The sequence below is a fragment of the Carassius gibelio genome, chromosome B20 (assembly GCF_023724105.1).
Source record: "Carassius gibelio isolate Cgi1373 ecotype wild population from Czech Republic chromosome B20, carGib1.2-hapl.c, whole genome shotgun sequence".
Taxonomy (NCBI): domain Eukaryota; kingdom Metazoa; phylum Chordata; class Actinopteri; order Cypriniformes; family Cyprinidae; genus Carassius; species Carassius gibelio.
Genome location: NC_068415.1, coordinates 15,271,170 through 15,294,189, shown reverse-complemented (window position 1 = coordinate 15,294,189; position 23,020 = coordinate 15,271,170). Strand labels below are relative to the sequence as shown.

Sequence of the window (23,020 nt, the reverse complement as noted above, 5' to 3'; positions counted from 1 at the left end):
TGCTATTTTCATATCGCTTTACACTTTCAGTAGCCTACCACATTTTTAAATAAAACATTTCATTAAATATATATTTTTTAAAAATCACAATATCTACTTTTAATCTACAACCCAACTTTCTTCAGACTTTATTTGCGAGGGTTTGAACCTTAATTATGGGGTCACCATGCCCCTGTAACCCACCATGATTTTCACCCTGCATTGTTTAGTGGAAATTGTGCATTTTGTTACATTTTCAATTATTGGCTGAATTAGGTTCCTATCGTGATCGATCTCAGATGTGACTGTTCTGTTTATTCCCGGAGGTCTATATTCTCCAGACCCTTGACCTCTAGAGTGTGCAGACATTTAATGAACACTAATGTGTTTGATAAGTAAGTGTGTTGCGCTCCTCCCTCGTCTTCCTCTCCATCAGCGCACTTCAGTCACGCGTCCGTCAGTGAGCGCGCAACAGGTCTTTCTCAGTGTCAAACTCAGATCTGTCCCTTACATAATCTGTTCTTCATCCGTCTCTGCAAGGTTAAGGATTTTAAAGAGCACAACTGTGTCGTATTATCGTGATGAGGAGTTAAGGAACTTCTGAATTTTGGTTTCATGTCTGGATGGTTACTGTCGGACGATGGCAAAGACATCTCATGTGCTTTCTCTCGTCGAAGTCCTCTTTACCATCAACTTGGTTATAGGTATGACATAAGCGTTTCTAAATATATAAAAGACACTCTGATATTAAATAGGCCTATACAAATGCTCACATCATCATTAGCCTGCTTTTCTCTCCATATTAGGCAACCTATTGTTAATAGGTATTGTAATTGATCTTAATAGATCATGGGTTATAAAAGCCCTATTAAAATATTTTCTTGTGAAAACTGTACACCTGTTATTTGAAACAACTTATTTTTTTTCTCGTTTTTTAAGTGATGCTAACAGTGCTACTGATACTTTCTGCTCCACTCTTACATCTTGTTTAGACACTGTGTGCCGCTTATCTTCCAGGCCAGCCCGTAATACCCCTTCTGTCCCTTGGTTATCTGTTGTTTTACGCGAACACCGTTCTAAGCTTAGAGCTTCTGAAAGCGTGTGGCGCAAATCCAAAAATACTACTGAACTTAATGTGTATCAGTCACTCCTTCCTTCTCCGCTAATGTCTGCACTGCTAAAATGACATACTACCATAACAAAATTAACTATTCGTCTAACTCTCGCATGCTTTTTAAAATGTATATTTTTGGATGCAAACAAATTACAAATTAATTAAAACGGAACCCATTTAAAAATAAATAAATAGGATAAAATAGTATTATGATCTTTCTTTCTTTCTTTTTTTAAATAAAAAGTAGGATATTTATATTTGTTGTAATTTTTATAATATTGTTCCCAGAAATCCTTGCACAAACAACATTTGTATAAATTGCTATTGCCTGTCAGTCATGTTATTTTTTGTTGTTGTTACTTTATCTTGCATTAATGTAATTTTTAGTATAGCATTGCTTTATTTTTTATTGGGACTTTATTTTTTGAAGTCAGGTTCGTCATCATGTAGTTTTACATATTTTAATCAATATTATTGTCAGATCATTTAATAGTAGCATGTGATTGTTAGTATGTTATATTATTTAATGAAATACAGCTAAATATTGTTGATGTGTTGTTGCTTTTTAAAGCATTAGCAACCAAATATAATTTTTTAAACTAAATTAAAAAACATGAAATCCCAAATTAATAAGATTAAGAGTTCCTTGTATAAAATAGCAAGATGCATTTATTGTTTGATTTTGATTTTCATCACAGTATTTATAATGCTGTATGTAATATATATAGTAATAACAACTGTATTAATCAATGGAACCTTTTTTCTTGCTCCTATTCACCACTGCTAACATTGGACTTATTCAAATTAAATGTATAGTTTCAAGACTTCAAAAGGAATCGAGTGAGAGATGTTTGATTTAGAATAGTTAAAAATAAACCTATTCTTTCTTGCCCTTATCTTGTAATTCCCTCACTTCGTTCTTATTCATCAGATACAATCAAGCCTTCACCACCATTGTTGTTTCAAATGCTTCAGTGCCTCGCAGTTTAAATGTTAAAACAAACACTTGAATAAGTTAAGTCTCCATGGAGTGCATGTGTTTTAGCATGATTGTGCGTGCCCTTAAGAGTGTGTGTGTTCTCAGAGCTAGTTCCTCTGGAGCAGGAATCCCACCTCAGGCTTTGGAGCACGGGGCCATTTAGCCTGGCCCCGGCCCATCTGCCCAGGCTTCCTGTTTTGACACATCCATACCTCTGTGCTGCTCTTGCAGTTCCAGTGGAAAAATATCCCAGGGTCCCACATTACGCTGCTCCATTCCACAATGCACTGTGCCATACTCTACACATCTTCATCCCTTACATCCAATGTAAAACCAGGCCAGGCTATGGACAGGCATTCAAGGTCCCTCCACTCCAGTTGACTGTGAATTCATGCTGTAGTTTGAGCAGCAGAGCAGCGCAGTCTTTCTTTTAACTGCACATACCTTTTTCAAAGATAAATTGTGGTTTGTTGATCACACAGTAGATTTAACCTGATAGTTGACACACAGTCTCTTTATGTATGTTGCCAATGTACTTAAGATAAAAGAGAAGAGGGAGCTGCTTTCAGATGAAGTTGAAGATAAAGTAAAGTTTAGGACTGAACTAATTTATTATGGGCTTAAAGTTAACCATATTAGGGACATACTAGGAAAGGTGCATGTTGCACTTTTTAAGTCTATTTAGTTTTGAGGTTATTGTAATTACAGCCATATGCACAGTGGTTCATAATGCTGAGGATGGTCGTCCTACTGTCTAGTGTTTAGTTTTAATGTGAAATATTGTGATATGTTGTCTGGATTCCAATTTGCAATGGATGTTTTGGGTCTTTGTTGGTTTAAGTTGGTTTAATTCAACTAGATAAAGATGAAAAGCAGGAACCTGGAATCATTTGTTTCTTTAGTTTATTATTTTATTATTTTAAGCTTATTTTTCCTCCAAAAACAAACAGAAAATAATAACATTTTATTTTAAAGGGACAATTAGACTAGTTATAATAAATGTACTTAATACAGTAATGACAGTTAATTGTGCATAATTAATATATGCGTAACTAAGCAACTAACCCTAAACCTAACTGTAACCTTAGTAAGCAAAAAATAAATAAATAAATAAAAACAAGATCAACCAGACAAGTTATTTGCAGCTGTGATAAATAGCACATATACAAAATTGATCTAAAGACAGAATAAGTGTTGATATAAAGTCCTCATTAAAATAATTTAGTGAGCTTTTATGTAAATATCAGTCGATTTCAATAATTAAAACCTTCTGCTGTGTTTTTTCTTGCAGCGATAGAGCTCAGGTTTGTTCCTGATCCTCCAACCTTAAACATCACTGAGAAGACTCTCAAAATCAATGCTTCAGAAACACTGGAGATCACATGCAGGTAAGCTTCGCTTCTGGAGAAGAGCAATTCTGTTTTCATTCCTTTTCATTCTGAAGCTACCCTTCCCCACAAAGGTTTAGTTTTTGTTAGCTATTCCTTTTTCATGGTAAAAACAGCAGCTAAACAATGTCATTTCTGCTCGAACATTGTCTTTTCAACCTGTTACACAGGGGACGTCAGATCCTGGAGTGGTCTACACCTTACAACCGAACCCGCTCTGAAACCCGGCTCAGCACAACAGACTGCAGTGGCAATGGACTGTTCTGTAGCACTTTAATGCTCTCAAAAGCAGTAGCCAATGAGACTGGACTATATCGCTGCTTCTATAAAAACCTGCCTGTAGAGGATGGAAAGACTTCTGTATCTGTGTATGTCTTCATACAAGGTATGATTTTCATGTGTCATTTTTTAACGTTTAAATGTTTTTAACAAATAGATAGACACATTTTTCATAACTTTCGGACCCGGTCTCCAACTCTCTTTCGGAGAAAGTGGGAGCGAGACAGTTACAAAAATGTGTTCATCGCATACTTCCTCTGTTATCCTTCAGGATAACCTCATGACCTCTTTAAACTTTAAAACCTCTTCATTCTGGTGGAACCACCACATTTTACTTCCCTTTTCAACCAATATAGCTATAAACTTCTGCTTTGTCCAGACATACAAAATATAGGAAATAGGATTTTGTTTAGAAAACTTACTTCATTCAATACCTATGAAACCTAAAATATACAATACATACTTATGTTTTTAGATTACCGTACACCATTTGTCCGAATTGCTCAAGATTATGATGTGGTGTTCATCCGTGAGGGAGAACAGGTGGTCATTCCCTGCCTGGTATCTGTGGAGAATCTAGATGTCACACTGTACACAGTGAGTGTTAATACACACACATTTTCTCCTACTCTACATTGCTAACCTGGAAATGTTACGTCCTACTGTATTTCTAAGGAGCTATTTCTGTTTAATCTAAGTGTAAATTTTCATTGGCATCATTTTTATGTCTTAAGAATAGTTCGGTGATGTTAAATAATATTTTTCATCAAAATAAAACCAGTTAATTTTGCTTTTGTTATGGTTTGTGCAAAACTTGTAGTGAGTTTTCAGTAAATTACACAAGCATTCAAAAGTGTAGTTCTTTTTTTGATTGTTTTTGAAAGTTTCAGTATAAGGCTGTATTTATTTGAACAAAAATACAGCAAAAATGAAATATTTTTAATTGGTAATAAAATTACCAATTTTCTATGTGAATATACTTTAAAATATAATTTATACCTTTGATGCAAAGCTGCATTTTCAGTAACCATTACTCGGTCTTCAGTGTTACACGATCTTTCAGAAATCATTCTAATATGTTGATTTGCTGTTCAAGAAACTTTACTTATCATTTTTAAAGATGATTTTCATCATGCTGCTTAATATTGTGTGGAAAATGTTTTACAGGATACTTTGATGAATATAAAGTTCAAAAGAACAGCATTTAGAGAAATCGTTTGAAACCTTTTGAAACCTTATAAATATCTTTCATCATTTGATCAATTGAATTCATCCTTACTTAATAAAAGTGTTAAGGCCCGTTCACACCAAGGACGATAACTATAAAGATAATGATAAAGATAGTTCTAAAAATAGTTTTCAATATTGAGTGAGTTCACACCACAGCTATAATGATAAAGACACAGAGAAAAATTATCGTTGTAATCACTTGTAGAACGATTTTTTTTTAGCTGATGAATGACACAAACATTGACACCCAATCAGAATCAATCCTGCTGTAACAACCTCCATAATTTAAATCAGTAGACGCATATGCGCTTATAATAATCAATAAACGCTTGTGTAGATGCTTATATCTTTATAGTTATCATTCTTGGTGTGAACGGGGCTTTAATATCTTTCAAAAAATTCTAATGGAACTGTATATGCCTTATCCGTTGACTACTGTACCAATCCATAATAAACATCACAGATGCGACTTTAAAATACTATACTAATATTTTCAAGTTCATTTGTCAAGATCCCTGTGTTGTTTTGTGATTCGCTGTTGGTAATGTGATGGGAACAATGTGTTTATGGTGTCTGTCTTCAACAGAAGTATCCAGTAAAAGAGCTGGCCACTGATGGGAAAGAGGTTATCTGGGATAGCAAGAGGGGTTTCATCCTGCCTAGTCATGTGGTGAGCTATGCTGGGGTGGTCTACTGCCAAACCACTATACGAAATGAGACCTATCATTCATCACCCTACATTGTGGCTGTCGTAGGTAAGCAAAAAAAGACAAAATTTTCATTTCCATGAAGTTTTGTGATTAAGAAATGTGACCCTGGTGCACAAAACCATTCATAAGGGTCAAATTTTCGAAGTCTAGATTTATACATCATTTGAAAGCTGAATAAATAAGCTTTACTTTGATGTATGTTTTGTATGATATGACAGTATTTGCCCGAGATACAACTATTTGAAAATCTGAAATCCAAGAGTGCAAAAAAATGCAAAATATGGAGAAAATCACCTTTAAAAAGTTGTCCATTTGAAGTGTCAATATATTTACAGTAGGGAATGTACAAAATATCTTCATGGAACATGATCTTTACTTAATATCCTAATGATTTTTGGTTTAAAATAAAAATCAATAATTTTCACCCACACAATGTACATTTGGCTACTGCTAGAAATATACCCCAGTGACTTAAGACTGGTTTTGTGGTCCAGGTTCACAGATATGATATGACCCTGGTTTGTGCATCTGACTTTTTGCAAGCCTTTTGAGGAGGCAAGATTGTATTTGTTTAGACTGTAGAGCAGTCTGGTGTGAGATCAGCTGCCCTGGTCTCAAGAGAACAATGCTCCACCCGGCACGTCCCTTACTCCCTTTGCCTCTTCCGCAGGATACAAGATCTATGACCTCATCCTGAGTCCAGCTCATGAGAGGCTAACGGTAGGGGAGAGGCTAATGCTAAACTGCACCGCTCACACCGAACTCAATGTGGGAATCGACTTTCAGTGGACCTTCCCTCATGAGAAGGTCGGTAACTTATTCAGACAAGTTTAATAGAAGTTAACCTCAGTCTTCAGCATTTGTGATATAATCTTGATCGCCACAGAAAAAAAAAACTGGTCTAACTCCTGGAGGTTTTTTTTTCTACTTGTCTCCTTCCTGTTCTCTACATAAGTTCGCAATGTCCGGTGATGAAAAACAGCCAGAAACAGTCTAAACAAAAGCTGTGTGTTACGTCTTTATTTGATAGCAGGTGTGTGACTGCTTGCCTCTGTTGATGTATGAACCATAAATGGTGACAAATAACTAGAACTTCACCTATATAAATATTATTACAATTTAAAATACCTGTTTTCATATATTTTACCATTATATAATTTATTCCTGTAGTGGCAAAACTGAATTTTCAGCAGCCATTGCTCCAATCTTCAGTCACACGACCCTTCAGAAAAGATTTTATGCTGATTTGCAGCTTAAGAAACATTTATTATTAGTAGTACATATATATACATTTTTATATTTGACATTTGTGTTTTACTTGAGACACTTCAATCATAATCTCAGTTTGATATGTTTCATATTTTTATAATTCGATGTGATTCAGCCTAGTCCAGCTCAGTTTTGTTGCAATTCCATTAATAACATCATGCATATTATAAACCGTTTTCTCCTCCTGCAGAGAGGCGTCAACAGCTCAATGCCTAGGACACGCTATGAGACCAGGTCCTACAAGAAGAAGCTGTGGAACTCCTTAGAACTGTCCAATACTCTCATTGTAGAAAATGTAACTGTAAATGACACAGGAGAGTACATCTGCACAGCCTCTAGTGGTCAGATGCAGAAGATTGCCCGAGCAGCCCTCATCGTCTATGGTATGTGCTTTTAGATAGTTCACCCAGAAATGAAAATTCTGTCATTAATTACTCACCCTCATGTCGTTCCAAACCCTTCATTCATCTTCAGAATACAAATTAAGATATTTTTTGATGAAATCCAAGAGCTTTCTGACCCTGCATACACAGCGAGAGAACTACCACGGTCAAGACACAAAAACTTATGACATCTTTAAAATGTGACATCAATGGTTTAACTATAATGTTATGAAGCTGTTACAAAATGCTTTTTGTCGGCAAAGAAAACAAAAATAATGGCTCTATTCAACCACTTCTCTTCCGGGTCAGTCCCACGTCATTCACTAGAGTACCACGACGAGAAAAATAAAATAAATAAAGTCATTATTTATATTTTTTCTTTGTGATGGTGATTAATTAATGACAGATTTTTTTTCCATTTTTGGGGAACTATCCCTTTAAACAAAAGAGATCATTATATCTTTGAAAGCATATATATTTCACACACCTAAATCAGTTATATGCTGCTGACATATATAGCATAAATACCTTTTTTTTTTTTTACAATGCAAATAATACAATAATACATAAAACAATATTTCAATACATTATGCTAATTGATATTTCAGAGAAACCATTTATAGCGCTCAATGATCAGATGTTGCAGACTGTAGAGGCAACTGCTGGCCAGGAAGAGGCAAAAATCCTTGTTAAATATTATGCTTATCCAGAGCCCTCTGTCAGATGGTAAGTGATGATTATTATATTATATTATATTATATTATATTATATTATATTATATTATATTATATTATATTATATTATATTATATTATATTATATTATATTATATTATTTAAAGTACCTTTTTAGGATTTTGTGTAAATCAGACTGAACTTTTCACTCTTGTCCATCCAGGTTTAAGAATGATCAGCCGATAGTGTGGAAGGATGAGTACAGAATGAAGCCCAGCAGGGGGTCTCTTACGATATATGGGGTTACAGAGAAGGATACTGGGAATTACACTGTTGTCATGACAAATAAGATTACCAAGGAGGAGCAGAGAAGAACATTTCAGCTGTTGGTTAATGGTAGTGAATCTCTTCTTCTCTTCTCTTCTCTTCTCTTCTCTTCTCTTCTCTTCTCTTCTCTTCTCTTCTCTTCTCTTATCTTCTCTTCTCTTCTCTTCTCTTCTCTTCTGTATTAGTCTGTTAACTTGTGTGTTTATATGTACAGTTCACCCTAAGATCTTTGAGAAGGAAGTGCCGTTGGATCGAGATGTCCACATGTACGGCAGTAGCCCTACACTCAGATGCACAGCTAGCGGAGGATCCAGCCCTGTCACAATACAGTGGCAGTGGATGCCCAGAGAGGACTGCCCAAACAGATTTCAGTAAGTCTTACTGCATATCACACGACTTGATGCAATCTTCTTGTTTTGCTTCAAATGTAACCCGTGTAATACAGCCAAGAATGTAGACTGTTAAAAATAGAAACTTAATTTCAGATAAATGTGTCATTAATGTAGTAAATGTATTAAAAATATTTATTAGTATAACTCAGTCATCCTGATTTAATAAGGTTAGGGAAGTGAAAGTTATTTGAAGATTGATTGCACATGCCACATTTTACAGTTTATACAGACATGTATTATTTTTGTTAGTCTTTTACCAACATATTATTTTTGCTTAAGTTCTCTTTAATCGTCCTGTACTACTGTATATTTTGAGAAAAAATCTAATATCTTGTGTGTGACATAGTGTACATACACCAGTATACCCAAACGTCTGAAAGAAATGTAATGCAAATGCTAAAACATGTATATCGCAGCAAAAACAGAATTTCCTCTTGACCTCACAAACAGCTTGCTACTAAGAGGCAACAGAAATAATAAAATATCTTTAGTCCTCATTTGCTGTCCAAATAAGAATGGAATAAAAATGTTTGCATGTCCTTGTTTGCTCAGTGCTTTGGCATTTTTATTCCAAGAGAAGATGTGTCAGAACTGTGCAAGCATATTTGTTCCTGGTGTTTAAGTGTCCCACAGTGCAATTCATTAGCATGTTGTGCTCTAAATGGGCATTCATCCTGAAACGACTGTTGTGATTGGGCAGTCAGCATGACTGCCTTGGTTAGAGAGATCTGCTTTACTAAGAAATCAGCTCCAGTGTGTTTTGGTTGAATTGTGACTTTGATTGGCAGGCTGCATTCACAGAAAATCACTTCCAAGGATGTTGTGATCATGTAATGAGCATCCAGGGCCAGGCATCACGCAAGCCTTATCTTCAGATTGCACCCTCACCTACTTCCGTAGTCCTCATCACAACTTCCTGTTGTTCTAAAAGCAGACTCATTCAAGTCCCGTGTCCTTGATCAAACATGAAAATAGCACAATGTCTGTCACTGCATCCTACTAACAAGAGTTCGCACTCGCTCTCACCTTTCATTACAGCTTCTATGTGTCCTATTTTTGTGTGTGTCTTTTTTTCCGTGTCTTTTTCCCCTTTCCGCTCTTTTCCGCTCTTTCTCTGTCTCGTCTCCCATGGCTGACCTATATGTCTATAAGTCCTATAAGTCTACGTTAGAATAATTCCTATTGCAATGCTCATAAATATGTGAGGCCCAGAAGTGGAATAAGACAGGAAAGGAGTCTGTTATAAGATGGTCTAAATTTAGACTGTTAATAATAGGTGCATTGTTGTTGTTGATTACGTGTGGTGTTTTCCGTTCCTGCTGGAGATGTGGAGATAGTTAGTGTTTTACTGTTTGATATTTCTTGAGATTTATTAAACTGGTAAAGCATATTATTATGTGTTATTCACAGACCTAAGTCGGACCAAAGTGTGGTTAAGTGTGACAAGTGGAGGGAGATATCAAACACCACTGGGAAAAACCCCATCGTCAGCCCCACATCTGTCATTGAACGCTCTCTTAAGGTAAACATCAATTCCAGTAGAGTGCCAGTGTGCTGTGTTCAGCTCAGCCTTTGAACATGCTAAAAGCTATTTCTAAACACAGAATACACTGCTGGGTCCAAAGGTTTAAGAATATAATTCCCGGTTATAAATGTGAAGCAAAGAAATGTTAGAATGTACTGTAAAATAAACATGATTCTGCAGTATTTCTAGGTCACTAATCAAACGGCTGTACAGCATGAAGTGTTTTGTAGGATGCTTTGTAGGATGGTCAAATATTTGAAGCTTAAGATGGTCTGTGGATCATCACAATGGTGCTGGAGAACAAGATCATCAGACTTTAAGCACACTTGTTGAGTTCATGAGTTTCACTATCATTAAAGCAAAAGAGGCACAAACCATTTCTAAATTCACATACATTTTTAACTTGAACTATTCACTCAAATTATTAATGAAGATGCAGAGGAGAAGTGATTTGAGACTTTCGGACCACACTGCATTATTGTTGGTGATTTTTTTAAAACCACCCATTGCCTTCGATACTGTTTTGAAGATTTGCTGTTCTCCAATAGACCATCAGCACACTGAAGATCCAGAAAGCAGTTGATCATGCTCTCTACAGGTGCATTGCTTCCAATAAGATGGGAATAGAAGAGCGGGTCATTGTGTTTCAAGTAGCTCGTGAGTGGCGACACAGTCTACACTCTACATCCCACTTTAAATAACTACAATCACATTTTAAGAAGTGGTCAGATCTGAACTTTTGATGATTGTCTTCATCACAGGTTTCCTCAACCTAAGCGTCCTCCCCTCCAGCAATCCTATTGAGGGAGAGGATGTGGTAATGCGCTGTGTAGCCGATCGACTGCTGTACTCTAACTTGCATTGGTATCGGGTAACCAACATAGCCAACCCTGATGCCTCTCCAGCAGCCGTGCCCTGTGACACCCTTACCCTGTCGCCTCTCCACCGGACCAGTGTCACCATATCAGGCCTGCAGGGCACCAATGCAACACTGGAGCTGCCCATACCCAATGCCACATTGATGGACCAAGGCCTGTATGCTTGCCAAGTGGAGAACGTGGGCAATAGTGAGAGAACCTGCTTACTTCACAACCTCCGTCTCAGAGGTTAGTCCATAGCCTTAAATGTAATGATTTTTTAGGTAACTTTTTCACTATCACTATTTGTGTCATTTCATTTGTTGGTGATGCTAGTGGTGCAGAAATTGCACTCCTAGACTATATTTAGTTGCATTGCTCAGTTTGCATATGTTCAGAAATCTTGCACAAGCTCGAATGCACATCACAGGTCAGTTTCTTTCTGCAGCTCTTGAGATGTCAAGAATTGTGACCAATCTGACTGACCAGAGAGTGAATGTGAGCGAATCTACTACTCTAGTGTGTGAAGTGTCCGGCACACCAACCCCTACTGTAGTTTGGACTAAAGACAACCAGACCGTCATGGAGGGATCAGGTGAGCAACATATAACCTCTATAGAAGTACAAAAATATTATAGGTGCAAGAATAAACATCTCTCTCTATATCCACAGCAATAATCAATTAGCAGTTGCCTTAGAGTTTAAATACACTACATGGATTTTTGCCATTTGCAGTTCAATTAAGATAAATATTAGATTAAAAACTTAAAAAATATGAATATTAGAAAGAAAATGAGAAATGTTGCTGAAAAAAAAAAACTGAAAAAAAAGCTAATTCAAAATATCTAAAAATATTATAATAGTATATAAATAATACTAAAATAATCAGCAATGGTTGCCAAATAATAAAAATGCAGATTTTGAAGTCAGATTTAACAGAAAATCATGTTGCTATATAAATATATATTTTTTTTAACCTTTATGACATTGAATCATTTTACTCAGAGGATATCAGTTCATAAGTTGGAGGGAAATCTGATTTTAAATAATCAGAACACTTTTTTTTACCACATTTCTCAGGATTGAGAAGGAATTCATTTATTGTTTTGTTAAGCTCTTAATTAAAAAATCAGTTTGGTTTTAGTGTGCTTTACAGACCAAATGAACAGCAGAAACTCACTCCGGGAGGTGATTTTTTGAGAGAAATATTCCACATGTCTAATAGCTACCTGCTCATTTAGATCTGGGTCCCAAAAGAGCAAACAAAACCAGTGATGTAAATTATAATGCTGCTGTTACTGCATGTCACACAAATTCAATATTAATCTATATTAATTCAACTTTGTGTAATACGCTGTATAAAGCTGTAATAGGCAATTGTTACTTTAAGAAGCTATGTTTGTCTGACCCTTAAAATGAAGTGTAATTTCATTAAGTGTACTCACTGATATTAAATAATATAGATTTGAGTAAGACCCGTTTAGATGTTATGCCACCAAAAACACATTAATTAGGCTACCTGACAAAGCATTTTTTACAGTGACAGTGATGTTCATGCATTTCTTTTGTCAGGTGTGATTCTGAAACAGTCAAATCGCGTCTTAACCATCCAACGGGTGAAAAAAGAGGACAGTGGTCTTTACATATGTACTGCATGTAACCAGCAAGGCTGTGACTCTCGCGTGGCTCGTATCACTGTAGATGGTGAGTAAACAAAACTCATGAATTTATTGGTTCACAGAGCTTTATTATATTTTATTGGTTTGCAGATTTATTAAAGAAAGGGCAGTAGGACCTAAAACATTGTTGTTTTTTCGGTAAAGTTTTGCAATACATTAATGTAATTTGTTTTTTAAAGAATCCTCTTATGCTTACAGAGGCTTCATTTATTTGATAAAAAATACAGTAAAAACAGTAATATTGTGAAATGTTATTACAATTTTAAAATAACAGTTTTCTATTTTAATATATTTTTAAATGTAATTTATAAGTATAATTTATATACAAGGAATTTTTCTTATTATTATCAATGTTGAAAGCAAAAAAAATTGTTTATTTAAAATATAAATCTTTTGTAACATTATCAGTGTCTTTAGTGTCACTTTTGATAAATTGAATGCCTCTTTTTTTCTCAAAAAAAAAAAAAAAAAAAAAAAAAAATTAAAATTACTGACCCCAAACTTTTGACCAGTAGTTTTATACCAAAAGATGGCAGGTAGATTTGAAGTAGCTTGTCAGTTATAAATCGACACGTAAAACGACATGTACTGTAGTATCCACACTATTAAAGACCGCATTTTAAGGGTGCATTCTCTGAACGTGTTGGTTGTGAGGCGAGCTCAGTCTCCCACTGACTTTTATCCTCTTTGAGATTTTGTTGTAATCAAGGCCTTGTGTCAAAAATAGCTCTCTTTTTAGTCTGTCAGGAAGGGGGCTCTGTTAGTGTACATCCTTTAGGGAGTGCTTAAAGAAAACAAAGCAAAATCCCAGAACACAAAAGAAAAGAGGGGTGTCCCACCCTCTCTCTATCACTCTGTCACACACATTCTTCCCAGTCACTTACATCTCTGTATGGTTGAGCCTCTTGCTTCACACACAGGACAAAAAAGTGCAATGGCCCACAAATAACAGACATACTCCGTGTGTACGTGACTCGTTTCTCGGCATCACTGTTTCTTGTTGTCACTGCAATGGCAACTATCGCCTGACCGCAACAAGAAGGGTTCACTGTTCCCACAAAGAGTAAACGATAGGAATAGATAAAGAAATAAACTAAATCGTGTAGTAATCCACTCAGCAGTTGCATGTTCTAATATATAAAAAAAAAGAACATGGTATTTTTCAACCAAATGTGATTTGGTTCTTGCTGGTCTTATTTTGATTGGTTGAAATATCAGGTTCGCAAACAATTCCCACTCCTTGCTCTTGTACCCATGACACACACCTAGCAGCACACAAATATTTCCTGTAAACTAGGTTCTTCCAGGCAATTTGTGCCTCCCTTTGCTATTTATATAAGACGAAGAGCCTTTTTTCCAGCTCCTCTCTGAAATAAGATATTTATCTGATCTATCTATCTATCTATCTATCTACTCAGTTTTGGTTCAATCTTGTATCTTTTTGTCATCTTTTTTCATGTGATGTCTGATTGATCATGTGACCCATCTCACAGGTGCAGAAGAAAAGATGAATGTGGAATTGATCATGCCTATTGGTGCCGTGGTCATCGCCATGTTCCTCTGGCTCCTCATCGTCTTCGTCATCCGTAATAGGAAGCGGGTAACATTCCATCTCTTTCCCTTTTCCTCGTTTGCTTCCCCTCTCTGTTCACACTCAGTCAGCTCTCCTGACTGATCAAAACTGACGACCCGGACTTGGCTTACGTCTTCTCTATTGTATGCTCAGCCCACATTCTGCTGCGATGCGTCACGTACACCAGCCAGCCGTGGGCCCAAGTCCTGCTTTACCCCAGCCTTAATTCTGCCTCTGAGTATGATAGTGGCTTCCAGTAACTCATTAGTGGGTGTCTTTATAATGAGGGCTTGATTCTGGGAGACTCAAGCTGGACAAAGTTGGAGGTCTTGCACTGTGTTTGTCATTCTGTTATGCTCACCCTTTCCATCCCTGCCTCTTCCCTCTCCAGCAGCCTAATGAAGGAGATCTGAAAACTGGCTACCTGTCAATGATTCTGGACTCAGATGATTTGCCAATGGATGAGCACTGTGAGAGACTGACCTATGATGCAAACAAGTGGGAATTCCCACGTGACAGACTGAAGCTAGGTGAGGTTGACTGAACGTGAGAAATAAACCAATAATAATAATTAAAAAGCTTAAATATCCAGGAGTTAAATTAACTAGGACCAATCTGGACTTTTGATTTTTTTAAATAAAATAAAATAATAGTATTCAATAGAATTTTGTCTTAATTTAATGAGTGTACTTGTTCAATGCAATTAGGTAATTGCATTAACTTCCCTTTGTTTATGGTTGACTTGTAAAAATTTTTAAGATACTATATGCTTGTCTAGAACAGAAAATCTGTTACTATCCATTGATTTGGAGTAGCATTTATTTGTTTGTTTGTTAATTGGTTAATTGCAATCTGCATTTAAATCTGGGACTACTAACATCAAATGCAAGAATTTCTACACTGTACCAAAGTTTACTGTGTAACACATTCAGTCATATGTTTTTATTTCTCTATATAACATTAATTTATTTATTTTGTTAGTTAATTGTTGGTTAACTGGAATTTGGTTTTGATTTTAGGATTAATCTCAAACAAGACTCACATCATTAGACCAATATATACTATGTTCCTGTAGCTCAACTGGTAGAGCATTATGTTAGCAAGCAAGCAATCGCAAGGTTAGGGGTTTGATTCCCCGGGAGCACATGATAGGTAAAAATTGATAGCCTGGATGCACTGTAAGTCGCTTTGGATAAAAGCGTCTGCTAAATGCATATTTATTTATTTTTATCTATGTTATCTATTCTTAAGCATATTATAACTTGCCCAAAATCTCCATCAGATTTTTGGCTTCCGACATCTTTAAAGTCCCAATTTAACCTCTGCCAAAAGCTAAAATATTTGCACAAAAATGGTACTATAAATGTAAGTGTTCACAAATCTGAACCACTATGCTTTCCAGGAGAGCCGCTGGGCAGAGGGGCGTTTGGTCAAGTTGTGGAGGCGACCGCATATGGTATTGAGAAGGCCACCACCTGTACTACAGTAGCAGTGAAGATGCTCAAGGGTATGAGGCATCTGTTCACTGGCCTTAATAAACTGACTGTGCATATCTTTCATAACACAACTGACAGCAGTATTATCAATCTCCAACAGAGGGCGCTACCACCAGTGAGTACCGCGCTCTGATGTCTGAACTGAAGATCCTCATCCATATTGGTCACCATCTAAATGTGGTCAACCTTCTAGGAGCCTGCACCAAACCAGGAGGTGAGTATCCCTTTAACACCCCAAAAAATATAAAAAAAGTCAGAAATGCCGCAAAGTAGTTGTTGAGAAGAACACGGTGTACCCACATTAAAGGCCTTTCCTCTTCTTCCTCTCTTTCTTTCCTACTTGAGGACCCTTGATGGTGATTGTTGAGTACTGTAAACATGGTAACCTCTCCAGCTATTTAAAAAGCAAGCGAGGAGAGTACAGTCCCTACAAGGTAAATTCCATCATAACCTACAGTGCAACTAGTAAAATTATGTTATGTGGTTTTGGAGATCTCAGCTCCTCCTTTTAACCATGTCCTCTGATGTGGTCCGATTGATTCGGGTGCCTTATGTAAGACATTGGGCAACAGCCAACTGTAAGGCCTTTAAATGTTGTTCAAGGTTGAAGCTGTTATGAACTGTACCTGATATGTTGGTACTTCTTGACCCTGACAACAACGGAAACTGATCCAAAGGTGTTGTGTTTCTCAGAAACGAATGCCACGGATGTCGTGCATGAGGGAGGTGCAGCAGGATGAGGATTTGCACGAGGGGGATCTGGGTCTGGGAACCAGCACTCGGCTGGACATCTGCACTGGTACTGCCATGTGCTCCAGGACAGGGGAACAGACCTCCACGACCCAGCTGCAGGACGAAGAAGGTCCAGTATATTAGTCTGTTAGAGACTCTGTACTGTATCTGGACAGATATAAAATGGCTCTTTTAATAAATTTATGGAAACTGTGTCAGACTGTATCAAATGTTTAAATTACTATAGCCATTTAGTTCATTTAAATGTTACCAAATGAATCATATATTTTAAGTCATTTGGGAAGTTGACATGTCTTGGGCTGTCAACTCCATCTAAATGCTATACTAAAAAATAATTAAAACAAGATATATTTACTTAAATCGTTACAATAAATCGATATTAATTATATATTGTATTTTGAATAATTATTTTCTTTAATCATTGGTAAATAGTTTTCTTCTGTTTCGCCAAACCTAAACCAGTGTTATTTTAGAATTATATAGATAATATTATATCATTTCTTAATATTTTAGAATTAGCTTTGTTTATATTTTCAGTTTTCATCATTATGTGTTTTTGTCATTTTAATGTATCAGTTTTTGTATTTCTATTCATCTTAGCCTAATGTTAAAGATATATGCTCTATTAGAATATACAAATAAAATAATAGTAATGAGCTCATTATTTTAAAACCTACAGTGAATTGTTTTACTTTTAAAAATGTATTTGCCACACTCTAAATTAATTAAAAAAAATGTTTTAATAATAAATACATATGTAAACAAACAGTTTAATTATTTTAATATTATACATGATTCTTTTAATTATTAGGCAGCTTAATGAGCTCATATTATTTGAGAAAATAGATGGAATATTTGTAAAAATTTATTTGTCACACTTTAAATTAAAAATAAGTAATAACTGCAAAATAAAAATAAATAAACAAACAGAATAATTGTTTTTAGTAATAATTCTACTAATTTTTAGGGAGCTTAAATGAGCTCACATTATTTGAGAAAATATATGGAATTTTACTAAGTTCACACTGTAAATTAAAACACACACACACACGCACACACACATATATATATATATATACATATTTAAAAATATATATAATTAATGAATTAAAAAAAATGATGAATGCAAAAAACTTTTACACACAAAATATATTTATACACATACATACAGTAAATATTAACGTAAAATCTTCATATTAAAAATGTTTTTGATTACGTTTCATCTGCTCATGTACAGAGAGTTCAGACTGGGATCACCTGACGATGGAGGATCTCATTAGCTATAGTTTCCAAGTGGCCAAAGGCATGGAGTTCCTAGCCTCTCGAAAGGTAAAACTGAAACACATGACCATGGTCTGCTTGTGTGTGTGTACTTTGTTAATTAATGTTAACAATTCATTCAAGACGATTGCTTCAGTCATAACGCTACATTGTGTTTGTAGTGTATCCACCGGGACTTGGCAGCCAGAAACATCCTTCTCTCCGAAAACAGCGTGGTGAAGATATGTGACTTTGGGCTGGCCAGAGACGTATATAAAGACCCTGATTACGTGCGCAAAGGAGATGTGAGAACTCTTCCTACACACACAGACAACTTCATTGCAGCTGTTAAGCGAAATAGACTCATTTACTTGAGCATTTCTTTTGTATCATCACAGGCTCGTCTTCCTCTCAAGTGGATGGCTCCTGAGACCATTTTTGACCGCGTGTACACCACACAGAGTGATGTTTGGTCATTTGGTGTGCTGCTCTGGGAGATCTTCTCACTTGGTAACACAATATTTGATATTAACATGAACACTGAGCTTATTAGACAGCATAAACGTACTATAACAGGGTGACTGGTGTCCTGATGGCCCATCATCTTTGGTGCAGGTGCGTCTCCATACCCAGGTGTGTGCATCGATGAGTCTTTCTGCAGGAGACTAAAGGAGGGAACCAGAATGAGAGCTCCAGACTATGCCACACCTGAGATGTAAATATACTTCACACTTTTAATCTTGCTGTAAAATTGAAGGTCTGTGGAAACAAGCAGTTGATCTAGGTTTTTGTAGTTCTGGCGATGCAAGTCATAGTGTTTCCAGTGGAAAATGGGCATAAGTAGTACAATTTTGTTTCACTTTCATACTATTTCATCTTAATCTTATCATTGAAAAGAGAGATGTGGCAACTGACTGAATCCTGGAAATGTAATCAATCCCATCTCTTCCTTGTTACTGTGAAATCCTTCCAGATACCAGACCATGCTGGACTGCTGGCTTGATCGCCCTAAAGACAGGCCAACCTTTACTCAGCTAGTCGAGCATCTGGGCAATCTGCTACAAGCTAGCGCTCAACAGGTTAGATTTGACTTCAAGTATATGTTTTGTCTCATTCATGTGTTTTTAGTAATTGAGACATAGCTAAATAATTAACTATAATAACTTTGTCTTGTTTTACATTAAAAATATGATAAATTTACTTAATATAGTGAATTCATATAGTAAGTCTATTATTCTATTTTGAATGATTTTCTTTACTTCATTAGCAAATAGTTTTCTCGTGTTTTTGCCAAGCCTAAACCGGTGTTATTGTAGTATTATATAGACACTATTATATATTTAGAACTAGCTTTGTTTATATTTTTCATTTTTTGTGTCTTTGTCATTTTAATATATCAGTTTTATGTATTTCTAATAACCTTACATTCATTTTAGTTTTAGTAATTTTAGCACTGCAGCCTAATTCATTTACTTGCCAAGGCTACATTTTCACTAATGTTTTATAAGTGTATCTAGATTTAGATTTTACTTTATTTCTGCTATATTTCAGTTACCGTTTTTTTTTTAAGTTTGAAACTTTTTTTTTTTTACTTTACAAAAAAAAAAAAAAGACCAAATGTAGTTAAATGTGAGATCAAAAGATCTTCTCCGATTTCACATCTAATGTTAATTTGGATGGTTAGATATTTTTATTGGAAAACGACAAAAACAGGAATAAAGAGACTTTTGCTGCATGTAATGGAATATGGTTCAATGTGACAAAATTGAAATCTTTTAATTGAACTACCATTTGTTACCTGTGTTTTAGGATGGAAAGGACTACATCCCTCTGACAAACGGAGAGATCGAAGAGGAATCAGGAGCTCCTCACCTCAGTGTGACGTCGAAAATAGCTTTCTATGCAGGCAACAAAGAGGCCCAGCTCCACTATGACAATGCTCCACCTCTAGGGTTAGTTACAGTAACTTCTCCGTCTGGTGTTTTGTGTGTATGTGTGTGTGTGTGTGGGCATGTTTTTGTGACATATCAGGATACAACTTTGTATAATGACATGGGTATGACACAGGTATTACAAGGAGAGGGTGACTTATGAGGACACAACCCATGTCCCCATTTTTCAAAATGCTTATAAATCATAGTGAATGAGTTTTTTTGAGAAAGTAAAAATGCACAAAGTTTCCTGTGAGGGTTAGGGTTAGGGTTGGTGAAGGGCGATAGAATATACAGTTTCTACATTATAAAAACCAATCCGTCTATGGGATGTCCCCACTTTTCACAACAAAAAAGAAAAACGTGTGTGTGTGTGTGTGGAATTGTTAGCATTACTGATTCGAATCTGATTACTGACTGAAACGATTCAGAATTATTTATATCCTTGCAAGTACTAATACTCATCCCCACCCAAGTTTTATGTTCACACAAAATTGAAGACCTGACATTTGTGGATATAACGTGCTTAACCTCTCCTTTGACAAACTAATACAACAACGGTCCCACCCATGCGTTTCCTGACAGGTTCCCACAGCAGATCGACAGCTGCGGTGTGCCAGTAAGTGTGACGACTTTTGTGGACATTCCCCTGGAGCACACTGCTGTAATGGTACATCAACTCTACAATACTACAACGCGGATCTCCTCATGATCCAAAAACACTTTAAGCAGAAATCAGAAATGTTCTTGCAAAAAATTAAACTGCAGTTAATATAGATTATCTTGATTGGTGTAATTAAACAAAGTCAAGTGGATTCAGGAAGTTACATTTTTTATATTTTATAAATATTTTAGATCTATTTTTATATTTTTTTAAAATATGTTTTTGACTTGTCAATGTTAAATGCTGATTTTAAATGTGACAGAATGGTCACATGGACTGTGGCGTGGGCTTGTCACGTGAGCAAATGAAAGCTTTGGATCGGCAAGCGCAAAGACCACTTAATTTCAGGTGACACTTTCATCCTGATCTTATTAGAGCTACAAACCAAGGCAGTTTCACAATCATATAAACACATTCATGCTTTTATCCGCAGCCCACTACTGCGATGCAAGAGTAAGGAGTCTTTAGCATCTGAATCCTCCAATCAGACCAGCGGCTATCAGTCCGGCTACCACTCTGATGATGCAGAAGCCCCCATATACGCCAACGAGGAGATGATCCTGAAGAGAGACATTCGGATGAAACCTCCACTGCCCAAGAGAAATGACAAGTTCAGCGCAGAGGTCCGTTATAGTGTGCCTCCAGTTTAACATCTGTAGTGCTTCAAACAGTCTTGCTCTTTCTGTTATTCAGAACTTTAATGTAGTAGTAGTAATTAACATTTCAGTTTCATTATTTAAGACCCGTTCACTCCAAGGACGATAACCATAAAGATAACCATAAAGATATAGTTCTAAAAATCGTTCTCCACATTAAAGAATAGCAGAGTTCACACCACAGCTTTAACGATAAAGGCACAGAGTAACCATATCATTGGAATAACTTTAAGAACCTTTTTTTTTTCATGGATGCTAATATCATTATCTTTATAGTTATCGTTCTTGGTGTGAGCGGGGCTTTACTCATCCTCAAGTTATTACAAACCTGTGAGTTTATTTTTTCTGCTGAACACAAAAAAAGATATTCTGAAGAATGTTGGTAGCCAAAAGTTCACTGTGGCCATCGACGTCCATAGTATGGAAGAAAAAAATACTATGGAAGTCAATGGGTGCCAGCAGTTTGCTTACCAACATTCAAAATATCCCTCTTTTGTGTTCAGCAGAAGAAAGAAACTCATACTTGAGGGAGAGTAAATGAGGAAACTGAAATGTTCATTTTTCAACTATATTTAATGTAATAGTTTAAATTTGGACATCATTTCCTCACCCTCACATCTTTTTAAGTCCTTTTTTGACTTTCTTTCTTATGTTTAAAACAAAATTTTTTAAAAAATATTTATAAAACAATTTCCAAGCTGCTCTTTATGAGCTTTATGATGCTCCATTTTTTTTTAGCTTGTCAGCCCTTGGTCTCCATCCACTTACATTGTCTGGTACATTACAACTTTTTTGTTCTTTAGAAAGTCATACAGGTTTAACAGAACATGGAGTTGCATAAATGACTAATTTTTTCATTCATGCTCATTCGACAGAACAGCTTAAGGGCAATTTCCTATCTAAAATGAGTAGCAACCTTCTTACCTTTCATCCCACATTAGGCTTTTCACATACCACATGACTCTATCACCCTAAAACTACAAAATGTTAAATTGGCGGTTGAGCTTCGACTGAGATGCACCATTATCGCCTCTTGCATAATTGTATGCGTAAAGGAACCACTGACTCATTTGAACGGTTAACTGTTTCTTTTTATCATACTCGCTTTTTGAAATAAATGTAATATATTGTTTTGGACCAGACTGTTTTGGAGCAGATAAGATATATGTTTTAGTTTTATTCTTCTAAATGTAAGGGGAGTTTTGAGAGTGAGAAAGCCTTAGCCATATACAATCATGTTTACACAGACTAGCGGAGCAAGAGTGGTCTCTCAGTGTGTCCACGCCACTTCCTGTGCAAAGACCTGCCCTCTTCCTACCGCACAGGAAATAGCAACTGGAATGTCAGACAATTGAGTGTGAGAATGTTTTCCATTTTGTTGTCTTCATCTTTTGCATTGTCTTTAAACGTATCGTGACCAGACTTGCTCTCCCCCAAGCAGCAAACAGTCTGTCTGAATTTGGTTTTCTCAGCTTTGTTTCTCGGTTGGCCTTTTGATTGTACAGTTTATAATGAGGGCCTTCTTTGTCTTTGTAAGAAAAATGTCAGTATTTTGCCATTATGATTATATTATTTAGTTACACGTCTATTAATGTAATTAGTTTTTTTTTTTAAATAAACACTCTTGACAGTCAAAAACAAGATTTAGGTGTGCGTGTTTACATGCATCTTTTGTGACCCCTCTCTTCCTGTATCTGTTTCTGTGTGACCCTGACGAGACAATGTCCTCGTATCTCTAGTTATTTGTGTATGTCGGAGAAAACAGGACAATGTGTTTCAGCCTCTGTGAACTAGACTTGCTTTTTTTCCTACTAGTGTGTGCATGTTGGGTTTCATGCGTTTGTATTTTTGTGTATGTGTGGGTGTGAACACTTGGGCCTGAGGAAACAATGCTCACACAGCC

The 23,020-nt window shown here is 36.1% G+C and overlaps 1 protein-coding gene across 4 annotated transcripts; it reads left to right on the top strand.

Annotated features, from left to right (window-relative positions):
- Nucleotides 1-417: 417 nt before the first annotated feature.
- On the top strand, nt 418-22,758 carry kdr (kinase insert domain receptor (a type III receptor tyrosine kinase)). Of its 4 annotated transcripts, none has more exons than XM_052585901.1 (30): nt 418-683; nt 3,364-3,460; nt 3,631-3,845; nt 4,215-4,336; nt 5,556-5,724; nt 6,350-6,486; nt 7,139-7,331; nt 7,940-8,057; nt 8,228-8,400; nt 8,546-8,702; nt 10,134-10,245; nt 10,797-10,905; nt 11,010-11,354; nt 11,554-11,700; nt 12,678-12,809; nt 14,278-14,384; nt 14,752-14,887; nt 15,760-15,864; nt 15,954-16,067; nt 16,199-16,287; nt 16,547-16,715; nt 17,844-17,935; nt 18,049-18,171; nt 18,265-18,376; nt 18,482-18,581; nt 18,840-18,945; nt 19,676-19,818; nt 20,383-20,416; nt 20,724-20,809; nt 20,895-22,758. In XM_052585901.1, exons 1-30 carry the CDS (start codon nt 620-622, stop codon nt 21,109-21,111), a joined length of 4,023 nt encoding a protein of 1,340 aa, XP_052441861.1. In that variant the 5' UTR covers nt 418-619; the 3' UTR covers nt 21,112-22,758. The 4 variants fall into 4 exon arrangements, with proteins under 4 accessions (XP_052441861.1, XP_052441859.1, XP_052441860.1 ...); XM_052585899.1 differs by having other exon boundaries at nt 419-683; nt 20,383-20,467; XM_052585900.1 differs by having other exon boundaries at nt 419-683; nt 14,749-14,887.
- Nucleotides 22,759-23,020: the final 262 nt, after the last annotated feature.

What these genes read in the sequence shown, in the direction of transcription:
- kdr (XM_052585898.1), top strand. Translation starts at nt 620, where the DNA reads ATGGCAAAGACATCTCATGTGCTTTCTCTCGTCGAAGTCCTCTTTACC. An exon ending in AGTTCCTAGCCTCTCGAAAG is followed by an intron (nt 17,936 to 18,048) that starts GTAAAACTGAAA and finishes TTGTGTTTGTAG; the next exon opens with TGTATCCACCGGGACTTGGC. An exon ending in GACTATGCCACACCTGAGAT is followed by an intron (nt 18,582 to 18,839) that starts GTAAATATACTT and finishes AAATCCTTCCAG; the next exon opens with ATACCAGACCATGCTGGACT.